The 12,333-nt window shown below is 29.9% G+C and overlaps 1 protein-coding gene across 8 annotated transcripts in view; it reads right to left on the bottom strand.

The window, feature by feature from the left end:
- LOC129991030 (semaphorin-1A-like) overlaps window positions 1–12,333 on the bottom strand; it is a 631,522-nt gene that overhangs the window by 152,762 nt on the left and 466,427 nt on the right. For all 8 annotated transcript variants that reach the window (XM_056098199.1, XM_056098198.1, XM_056098197.1 and 5 more), the window contains one exon: window positions 2,492–2,554. In XM_056098199.1, the coding sequence (XP_055954174.1) occupies window positions 2,492–2,554 (63 nt within the window). The remainder of the gene's footprint in view (window positions 1–2,491; window positions 2,555–12,333) is intronic.

The following is a 12,333-nucleotide window of genomic DNA, read 5'->3' as shown; positions in this document are numbered from 1 at the left end:
TCTTCTATTTACCGATCAAATCTCTATTTCCATAGCCTCCTTTAAGCATACAGCGATACATAATACATCAGAGTAATATAGAAGATACGATTCGAAAAACTTGGAGAGGGAAAGGAGGGTCTGCTAGTAGAATCTACATCCACCCACCCCCCTCTCTTCAGTTTGCGCACACATGGTTTTTCTTCCAAAAATGTATTTGTTTTCCTTCCTTTTTTTCAAGTTATTTTATTTATTTTTCGTACATTTCAAGGCTAGCGGCAACTTTCTTTTTTTTTTCCGTTGCCTTCTCTACCTAATAACTGTTCCAACACGCTAGGAGACTTCTTCAAGAAAGACACAGACTCAAATCTTGATTCCGCCGTTTAAATGAAAAGATACGGCTTGGAGTAAGCGTAAGAAGATTTCTGCTGGTGAAAGATATATAACTCTGTTCCAAACTAGCACTTTGTATGGGTTTTAAAGCACGTAGCTTTTTCCTTTTTACGTGATTCCGTTCTTAACCTCTTCTTTTCCATCTTTATGGATATGCACTTTACCAGGCTCTTTACAGGTTAAAGTTTAAGTTTTAATATTTTATTTTTTGCAACTGGTATTTGACACGCTTTCTTGTGGTATAAAATGACTGATAGTTGAATAGAAAATAACTAAATTGTTCATAGAGTGATGATTACGGAAACAAATTTAAATTTTTAGTGCATAACTTAAATTTAAACATGTTTCCTATTTTAGCTGTAATACCATTTATTTTCTTTATTTAAAGATAAAAAAAAACTTTTTTCCTTTGTTTAAAGATAATAAATTTGAAAATTTCCATGTTTAGACACAATTTCAGCATAGAATTCTAAGGGTTTTAAAGCCTCTGCGCCAACATTATACTAAGCGCTTAATGTTCACTTAGTTAAGGCACACTTAACTAAGCGATTCGTCAATCCATCTCCCCTTCCTCTAACTCTTTATTTACCGAATTACTTTACCATCAAGTTTTAAAATTGCTTTTTTGTTTTGATGCATAATAAACCCAAGGAAGAAGAAAAAACTTTTTTCATTAATTAAAATAAATTAATTTAGTCAATAATTAAAATATTTTAATATTTACTGCTTTTTAATGGAAATAGTCTCTTTCTTTTCTTTTAAATACTGTTAGAAAAAATTGTCATATTAAGAGGATATCAACCGTTTTTAAACGGTACTTTAAAGTACTGTCAGTAAATAAAGGTAAAAAAAAAAGGATTATTCAGATTACAACAAAATTAATCTTGAGATCAGGAACAATACAATTTGCATTCCTTGATAATTTAATGGCTTTGCAGTTTCAAAAAATGTCTCTTTTTCTCTCTCTCTCTATCTTTCTAATAAATTTTTAATACAAATTTTAGTTTGTGAAACAACAACAAAAAAAACCCTGAATTAAGCAAAGACACGTTTAATTTTGACAATAAAAATGATTTTATTAAAATGAAATGTCGAAATTCAGGTTTCTTTTATTTATATATTTATTTATGAACTTATGAAATGAAACAAAGAAACCCTGCAAGCTTTTAGATTCCAGCAAAATATCCTTCTATCATTATCTCATAGGGCGTTTTCGTAAAATGCTATTCAATCTCTTTCTTATTCAGATCAGTTTTTTATTTATGAATGTGTCAGAATTTTTTTTAATTAAGAATAGTTGCCATCTTATAATACTAACAAACCACTTCAATTCCTTCTCGTAGTCTCTCTCTCTCTGCCTCTGCGTGTGTGTGTGTGTGTATATATATATATACATATATATCACATACATAACAAATATAGAAACAAAAGATCTTGGTCCTTTTTCGCGTACGTTTTATATCTCCGCCCCTCTTTTATTAGAATGTGGGGGTGATTTTTCTAGTACTTTTTTTTTTCTTATTTCGATTAACTGTCGGTTCTCTTACTTTTATCTTTTGTTGTTGTGGTTTTAGATTTTTATGGATATTTTTGCGCATGATTGTGCATTTTTTCTTTATATATGTATGTGGTGCCAGACTGACGTACTGATTGGAGAACTGTTCCCACCTTCCTCACCAGCGCCACCGACGGACTCGACCAAAGTTAGTGAGTTGGTCGCCAAACTCGATATAAGACGATGAGCAGACGGCTCTTAGAAAAAACTTAACTTTAAAGATAATGCTAAATCTGCTTTTATTCTCTAACCTCTTTACTTAATTTTTATTTTTATTTCATATCCTAACTTCAAATCTGTAAAAAAAAAATTAATTAATTAAATATAAAAGCATTCGGTCCCTTATATTGATTAACAACAACATTTTATATTAATTAAATATATATAAAACATTCATTCTGAAAAAAATTAAATCCTGTAATGGTTATTCTACACTATTTCCTTTAATTATAATTAATTAGTTAAAAAAGTTATTTCATTTTTCAGTAGCAAAATTTCTCTCTCCTTGTTATGATTTATAAATCAGTAGCGAAAATTTTTAAGTTATCTTTGAAATCAACTTACCTCTGACTTTCCTTTCAATCTGCACATTCCAATATCTTCTGTAGCAGAAAACCACTCAAGTCTCTGTAAAGACAGAATGATTTACAATAAATATTTAGTACGAACAAGGATCTACATTATTCACAGAAACATTTAGACTATTTGATGAGGATATATTATAATAATGATGCATAAAATGAAGTGAAGAATAGCAATCATTTCCAATATGCCATTTTCAACTAATAAGAGATATTTAAAAAGTCAATCACACATTATTACAAAAAAAAAAACTAATATATATATATATATATATATTCAGATAGTACACATGATTCGCTAGGGAAATCAACGTAAATATATGCATGAATAAAAATTCACGATTTAAAAAAATGTCTAATACAAAAAAGCCAGAAAAAAAAAGGGCCAAAAAGAAAGAAAAAAGAGCAAGGGGGTGGAGGAAGAAAGAAAAGCAATCCTAAAGTAAAAGGAAATTTCGCAAGGGGGAAGTTGTGCAATAGGATCTGCGGATGAACCTGTACCTTGATCTAATTTGGAAAGGAGTGCGAAAGCCTAATCCTTAGGGAGATTTACCCTGGGATAGATCCTATATCCTATATTTTGAGTGCGCAGGAGAGTTGAATAAGAATACTGCCAACTTCAATTTACCGTCATAAATATTCTCTTTATTGCATGTCTGGAGTGACAGTTTCGATTAACAAGTCTGCATTTCTGTTTATCATCACTAAACAACTGATCTGCTCGGAGTATAAAGTGACTGAAGGAGTGTGGCAACATTTTGGTGTTGTTGCTCTATAGTTTCAATGTTATGCAAGGACATCCGGAACGACGATATAAAAATGTTTCTTTCTTAAACTAAAATGTTAAATAATAAAATTAGGTTGAAAAAATCTTTTTATGCACATTCATTTGACTAAACGTTTGTAAAGATGGAATTTCGCAGTTAATGTTTTATTCACGTACTGATGGCGCGGGATTTGGGAATTTCGCAAACAGTGGAAAATACACTTTCGAAATTTATTCATAAAATAATTAATTAGTTTGATTTGATTTTGATTCCGCCGTGGTTCGTAATTATTTTGTGAAAGCATTGATTTCAAGATTCCATACTATTTATAACGAGAATTTTAAATTAAAAAATAAAGAACAGAAAATAATTAAGTTAAAAATATTCTTTTTTTAAGTCTATTCATTCAAAGTGTGTTTTTAAATTTTTGGTGGGATGCAATTTTTTATATATCCTTATTCATTTATGCTTCCTTGTTAATAACAGTCATTTCAGGATTTTATATAAAGTAATATCTCAGTGGTAAAGAAAACAGAATATCAAGAATTAGAAAACATGTTCTACAAGTTCTTATGTAGTTCTTATATGTTAAGAATTTGTAGAACAAATGCAAAAAATAATTATAAATGAGAAGTCGAAAGTCTGAAATATCTGTTATTCCTAGAGGTTAGAATTTGCAAGTTCATGTAATGAGAAATAATAATAATAATGCAATATAATTATTTCCCGTTATTTCCATATTTTCTATTAGTGGATATATCTTTTATATAAAATGCAGGATTACAGACGTGTTTTTACCTATTTTTTATTGAACTTCTATTATCTTTGTTTATAAAGAATTTCACGATCGAATTTTTATTCGCTTCCTGGTTTGCTAATTTTGAAGTTTCACACATTTGTGTGGTCTCCGTTAAAAAACTATTTCAATATTTCTAGGCTTAATTATCAATTTTCAGATAATTCAATTAAATATTTCCATACAAATGGTGATAAAGTTGCTAAAAAACTTATTTCTGGATTCCATAATATTTATAACATGTTTAGAAATTAAAGATTAAACGCTTATATGTAATTAATAAAAAATAATTTCAATTTTTCAATACACTAATAAAAATAAATTTTCTAGAGCTGTTTTCATTTAAATAATTTCTTAGATTTTGAGAACATTTTTCTGTGATAAATATGTCTTGTTATTACATTTAGAATTTTCAATCCAAGTTTCAAATCAAGATATCAACTGGACAAAAATGTCTTTTCAGTGATTCAGTGAAATTCTAACTGCAATAACATTAAATACATTTTCATAGCTATTATCATGTAAGATCGTGATGTTGTTTGCGTTTGGAGCTTTTGAAGCCTCAAAATACATGGGCATAAAATTGACGATTAATCGCTTTTGAAGCATCAATTTTTCGCTTTTAGAGTTATTAGAAATTGATAAAGAAGGTTGTCATATTTGACGATTTATCGTCAACAAAAAGTTACAACTTGCCGCGAATGACCGCATTGTACCTGATTCTCCTGTCTAGCCAATAAATGTCAGGGTCGAAGTTATCACACGAAGAAACGCATAGAAGAAAATGGAAATGAACGCGAAACAGCGAAGGACGGTATCGAAAGTTAATATATATATATATAAATTAATACTAGTAAAAAATGTTTACTAAATAGGAAAACACCAGAAGCAAGAATTTGAAACATCGTTTACAATCAAGTTTTAACATATTTCTGATAGTTCCAGAAAAACAATTATTACGTTACAAATTTGATAAAATAGAAAGAGAGCTTAGCAACAATAGTTTATGCGAGCAAATGTTAACTGGATGCCCATAAACAAATTTTACTTCAAATTTCTCACTGTTTTAAATAAATGAAAACAAAACGCTTCGGCGAAACTCTGCCTAATGAATTCCATAATAATAATAAATTTTGATGATCACAAATAAAAACTTTTTAGGGAGGGTGGAGTGTGGACATTCAAAACACTTGACATTGCCAGAAATATTTGGGAAAAGAAAGAAAGAGTAATTTTCATTTCATTTTTAGCGCCAACTCTGCATTTTTGTGGGCGGTTTTTTTAAACATCTTTTTATTTTTCTATTCCAAAAAGAAAGTCAGATGTGTTAGGAATTGGAGCCGGGAGTTCTGGGAATGACACGTAACCGGGTATTGCTTTTAAAACTTCGTCACTCAACCATGAATAAGAAAGAGCATTAGTGACAAAAAAAATAATAATATATATATAAATGCATTGCTCTAATCGTAATGGAAATGAATACTGATAGAACTAGGGAGTCGCTACACAAAAAGTGAATTACAATTTATGATTCCGCGGAGCTGAAATGCGGCGTATAAGGCTTTCAATCGAAAAGAAAGAAGAAGAAAAAAAAAAAAGAGTAGAAAAAAAAGACAAGACTTTCTGCCGAAAATTTTAAGAAAAGTATTTTTATTTTTCGCGCTAGAAGTTTTCGGCAACATCCATTCAGTTGTCGCTCAGATCATGTTGCAATGGGCGATATTGGAAAAGTGCATTCCGAAACAATAAACTAAAATATAAACACTCGAGTGCAGGTTGTGTTTCGCACTTAAAAAGGATTTTCCTTTTTTGGGGTTCAAATGTTCCAGGTTAAAGAGGTGAAAAAAAAAGTTTAAAAACGTTTTCGGGTTGTTTATTTTATTTGTTTATTTCTTTTCTAAATTATTGGTGCGCATAGGAGGCATAAATACGGAAATACAATAATAATTCGAATGACTTCAATACATAATATTTTCGGGGTGGGGGAGGGGAGGTTACCACCTTAAAAATTATATTTCAAAAAAAATAAATAATTAAAATTTATTTATACTTAAATAAATGCTTAAATATCAACATATTCACTCTTCAGTTTTTTTACGCAATGTCATTTTGATTCAACTGCGAGCCTATGCATCGTTTCTAGTATTTAAGTATTTTAAGTAATTCTTTTCAAGAATTGAAACAGTTGCAAATACTTAATTTCAATTTATACAATAAGAAATAACATAATTTAGTATACGCATGGAATGAGTACAGGTAAATTAGTTTAAAGCTGTTGAAAATATTTTATAAGTTTTGAATGCATTATTTGAAAGGAAGATGGATTTCATGCTTCTTTTGTTAAATCATTTCGATTTAACTCAAATAATTAAATGACTGGTATCCAGGTATAAAAAAAATGAATGCTAAATAAAAATTAAACGCTAATGCTTTCAGCTTTTTAAACTCCTTTTTAAAAATTTTATAGTTTATTTAAAATAAGTAAATTTGTTTTCATTTTACCTTTTCGCCGTTCTCTCTTGTCCTCGGAAATTTCCGTTTTTCCTCTGTTTTACTTCGCATTAGAACAAACAAAAATAAAAACTGGAACAAGTAAACTTTTACAAAGTGTTTTAAACATTTAAAAGTTTTAAAATGTAGAAGGACACTTGTAGCGCTCTACGGCCACCCTGCAGAAGTTTCACTTGAAAGCGCTAGACGAACGATGAAGAGTTTAAATAAATATTTAAAATCTTAATATATTGACTGCTGAGTTTTCTAGTCTATCTAAATAGGTGATACATTTTGGAACGCTTTTCGAGACTTTTTGGAAAGGCTTTGATTTCACTAAGGATCCATGCATGGTTTCTAGAATTTACATATTCTGTATAATTTTTTTCACAAATTGAAGCATTTACGAATAACTTAATTTCAATTTATTCATTAGGAAATGCTATAATTCAATATGTGCATGAAGATGAAGCAGATGAATCTATTTTGTAAAGCTTAAACAAAACTTGAATTACCTTTCTTTTGTTTCAAGGATTATAATTTAACCTATATATTTTACTCACATAAAGCTATTTGTATTATTTTCTACTATCTTCAGTCATATTTCAAATATAAATAATAGTAGAAACGCTTAAAATATTAATGCATGGTCTTTAAATATTACCATTATCCACTCGTTTTATTTCAACACGATTGAATTCCTTACTTGCTTTGTCAAGGTCATAAACACTTTTAATCAAACATCTTGAAGAAATTAATATGTAAGTTACCTTGAATTCAAGATTAAAGGCCATAAATAGGAAAGACCGCAGCCACGCAGTCTAACTTTAAGAAAAAAATACCTCCAGGCTAAGCTTAGAAATAACTTGACATCCAGATTACTTCATGGTCAGCGACTCAGAAATAAGCATTAAGTGCACAGGTGTCTATTTTCTTTTTATTTAAAAGCACGCTCATAGCATTTACAATAGTCATTTTTCTTCCTGATGCAACTATGTTATGTGAAATCTGGTAGGTTATAGAGTTAATGTACACTGAATAATAATGTTTGAATTTTAAATCACGATTATATCTTCAGTTCCTATTTCGAGTCGGATCCCTTTTTTAAGCATCCATCATATGCCTTGAAATTATTGCATTAAACATCATTCACTTAACAGTGAAAAAAAAGTTCAAAGAGGAAAAAAATTATCCATGTTAAAAAAAAAAAAAAATGTTTTGAGTAAGTTTGTATATCGGCTGGTATTTAATATTATTGAAACAGCCGAAACAAATAGAAAAGTTTTCTTCCAAATTCTAATAAAAATAATATCTTCTTTCGCCGCCTAAAATTGTGTATTTGGGTTAAGGCAGTAAACCGCACAAGTACTCAGATTTTTATTTTCAAAATCTGCACGAGTTTTTTTTTTTTTTTTTTTTTTTTTTGCTTTACAATATGGTAAAGAATATCGAATATGTATCATGAATGCTTTTTGTAAGACTGACATAACAAAAATTTTATACTTAATTACAATTTTTATTTCAAGATCACATTGCAAATTTTATTCACTTAAATCGTTACGTTTTCGAGCAATCTCGTTTACATGAGAAATTATATACTGAAAGACATTCAACCTCTTGAGGGACTTGCCTCAAAATTTGGCCTACATCTACATTTTAAATGTTCAATTTGTGTACTACATTTTAACCATCTCCAGAAGAAATGAACTGAATGTAGTCTCCTTAATAATATATAATTTAAAAAAAGGTGAAATTCTTTGGCATACTTAACAACTACCAATAAAACTTTTTTTTTAATACAAGAAAGTATCAAAAAGTAGTCTAATCGATTCACAACAAAGTATTAACTCCATAGCAGATTCATATCTGATATAAACAAATTTAAATATTCTTCCGTTGTTTACCGTGACATGAGAAATAAGAATAAAAAGGTGACCTTTTTTTTATCTTTTAACTTCACTTAAAGGCATAATAAACTAATTTAAGCATTACATTTTTTTTTTTTTTTTTGTTAAAAGAGGAAAGATGTTTTAATATATTTAACACTAGCGTAAAATAAACGAAATTTTAGTAACGCTTTTAACTGCCAAAAATAAAACGTCTTTATTTTCGTAAGCATAAAAAAAGAGGATAAATGAATTCGCAACAAAGTATAAACTAGGGAAAAAAGCTGAATAAAAAGTTCATTTAATTATTTGTTGTTTTTTCATCATGGCAATGAAGAATTTTTTTTTAATAACCGGAGTTGTTTATTTTTTTGAGTAATAAGCGAAACGCGCATTAATTTTTTTTGTTAATAAGCGACACGATTCAACTTCTTTAACAATACAATATCACTTAACAAAATTAGGAAGCGATCGAAACCATCAATAAAAAGCTATTTAAGTGAACAGATTTCTGAAACGGCCCACAAAATATAAACTCAGATAAAATACATTTTGAAGATATTCATATACAAAGGCAAATCATTAAATTATCTGCTTTCTCTCTTTCGTTCGTTGCTTATCATTAGCATTAAACAAATTGAAATTGCGAATTCAATCACGAACAAAGTATTACAAACTAATTAACGGATTTATTAAACCTGAGACAAATATCATGCCCCCTTCAAATGCCGCTCCCAAACGAAATATCGACGTGACAAGGAAGATTTGCAGAATACTTAAAGCGAGTCGCCACTTGCAAATAATGATGCCAGCAATAATGGAGGATTCCAAAAATTGGCAATCAGTGTCCAACCATTACAAAAGTGTACTTATGAGTCACAAGGACTTTAAAAGTGCATCCCCCCTTAAACAAATGAGGGGTATTAACAGTTAAAGCTGCGCCTCGAACGGAAATTGAAATGAATGGCATAATTAGGAATAGCGTCTCCTCCTCTAAACGGTTTTTTCCCTTAACATTTTCCATTTCATTGGACAATTTTGCTTGTTTGGTTTAGTTTTCTGAAAGGCTATATTTGCTAGCTGCTAAAAAGAAGTTTAAATTTGTCTTTTTTTTGGGAATCGAAGGATATATTTATTTATTTGAGATTTTTTTTTGAATAATTTTTTTTTTTAACATTTTCCTCACGATGTTTATTTCGGGATTTATAAAACTTTTCGATGCCGTTTAAAATGACAGTATTTCCTTTTTTTTAATGTGATAAGAATTTTCCGTACCATAATTAAATAGGCATCGAAAAATACTTAACGGTATCTGCAGCCTTGGGGAGCTTTAAAATTTATTTTAGAAATATATATCTTGATAAATTGCAAAGCATTAACAATTTTAAAAGATGTTAAACCACGCAGAATCTAAAATATTTTTATCGTATAATTGCTTCAATTTGTGAATTTGGATTAAAATAAATTTGTTGCGTCATACATACAAATATGAAATTCTTCGAATGGATCATAAATTGCTACTTTTTTGCAGTTATAGATAATTTTAACAGCACATTTTCTAGACTTTCTTGAAAACTTTTATGATTTAAAAAGCATAAATGGCTATCACTCTTACAAAAAATGTGAGTTGTTTAGATATCGAACGAAGATGATATTTCATTTACTTCATATTGATGCCTTAACGAAAGAAACTACCTTTTGAACCTATGCAGAATCCATAAAATATTAAATATAAATGTCGAAATATAAAAAAAGATTCGAATTCATTTTCTATTTAAAAAATATGTGTGCATGAAATCAATTATTTAAGAATATAAATATTGGTTGATCAAGTTTTTCATGCTTTTTAATACCAAAATGTTCCATTAAGCAGCTATGTTCTAAATCTTCAATGTTCAATTAAGCATATGAGTTATGTCATTAAAAATATTGAGTATATTTCAAATTTGCCATAATATTATAGTCGTCACCAGAACTACTTGACTAGCCATAATAATGGACTGCATCCATTTTCTTATCTCAATTAACTAGAGTTCTTACTGACTGTAGTAAATATTCTGTGTGCATTTATTTCTATGCATCATTTAATTAATCAATTGAATTATTTATGATTTACCGAAAACGACAAAGATTATGATTTTTGAGAGTTAAAACTTTCGCCAGACAAACTCTGCTTCATTCCCACTAGGCCCATGTCGATCCAGGAATACGACACGAAACATCACCCAGGATTAATCCTCCAGTCTTTTTACGATTAAGACGAAGCCCAATGACGACCCAAGAAAGCACTTTTCATTCTTTTATTCCGTCCATTGGTTTTTTTCCCTCTCTCTCTCTCTCTCTCTCTCTCCCCTCCCTCTCTCTTTTGCTGCAGCCAACATTAGGAGGGTCTTGCAATCGTTGATTCCTCAACACGTAATCCCGGGTGTGTCCGCCGATTCCCACCGTCAAACATCTTGATTGCACCCCCTCCAATCCACCCCTTTCGTTTTTATTATAGACCCATCCCTCTTCCTGTCTTTATCGGCCTTATCTTCGGGCAAAGGTGCTTTTTTTGTCCCAGTGACGCTTTTGTTTCGTGAGTCAAACATGGTACATCAGATAAGTTGGGTTTTACGTAGCGTATGTGTGATGATAAAGGTTGCAGTTGTGATTAAGCGGTAATTTGGGGCATTTATCAAAAGCGAGAAGGATACAAAAGTGAAAAGAGAAATATCGTAGTTCCGCAAGAGTTGGTAAATTGAATTATACAAGACGTGGACTCTTTGAAATAGTATTAATAATTTATTAAGGTACCATATATTTTGATTTTGATTTTGAAACGGATCTTTAAAGCTTTGGAGCAAATTCTTAAAATTTGTTCATTGATAAAATAATATTTAATAAAGTTTGTTTTTAATAATAACATTACAAATGCTAATTGTATATGCAACAAATTTTATAGATCTAAATGATAAAAAATCAAAGAATAGTTATGATTAGTTAATTCATTCTCTGAACGTAACTAAAAGTATTTGTTTCTTCAATAATCAAATATTATTTAATGAAACTAAATAAAAAAAACTCTTGTGAAATTTTATAAATGCAAATATACAATATACACGAAAAATGAAATGATATAACAGCAGCTCAGATTATCATATTACCCCTTTTATCTTCTGACCAGCTAGACCTACAATAATAATTTTTTAAAAAAAATTTTCAACAATGGAAATTTTGCCCTGTATTTACGTTTGCGTCTCAAGTGTTTATCCATCGCTTGCATTCCTTTTGTATGGAAGTAATTTTCGCAATTAATATTTTTCTTATGCAAACACCATTATTCTTTTGATGGTATGTCCAGTTTTTTTCACTGTTTGGAAGACAAATATTTGTCGATAGCTGCTTGACATAGAGACCAATAGATTGCCTCCTCTTGACATTTGCAAAGAAACGCGGAGTTAGGAGCATTAGCAACAAAAGAGGAACAGTGTCGAATCTAGTGAAAATACAAATTTAACCTGTGAAGTTCTCTACCAATTCAATTTTTCACGCTCCGCCTGTAAAGAAAGTGGAAAAGCATTCTCATCCGGTAAATACCATAAACAGACATCGTTCTCTATGAAGGACGAAAGTCATGGTTTAGTGGACACACAAACCAGCAAATTTGTGACACGTGATTAGTTACCACTCTAAATATGCAGAGGTAAAGTTCTTGATAGAACCATTAGCCTGTTTTGAGATGCTGTTAGTTTTTATTTCAATTCATGGATAACATGCCTCCTCAACATGTAGTCCTAATAGGTCTTTTCTTCAGGTAAAGATATCCAACACATGCAATGGTCTGCTGTCTTTCTCGTTCTGAATCCTATAAAGCATGTGTGGGTTGTGCTCAGTAAATACTTTA

This window comes from Argiope bruennichi, chromosome 2 (genome assembly GCF_947563725.1).
Source record: "Argiope bruennichi chromosome 2, qqArgBrue1.1, whole genome shotgun sequence".
NCBI lineage: Eukaryota > Metazoa > Arthropoda > Arachnida > Araneae > Araneidae > Argiope > Argiope bruennichi.
Note: the sequence above shows the minus strand (reverse complement) of the source record. Positions and strands in the feature narration are given on the sequence as shown.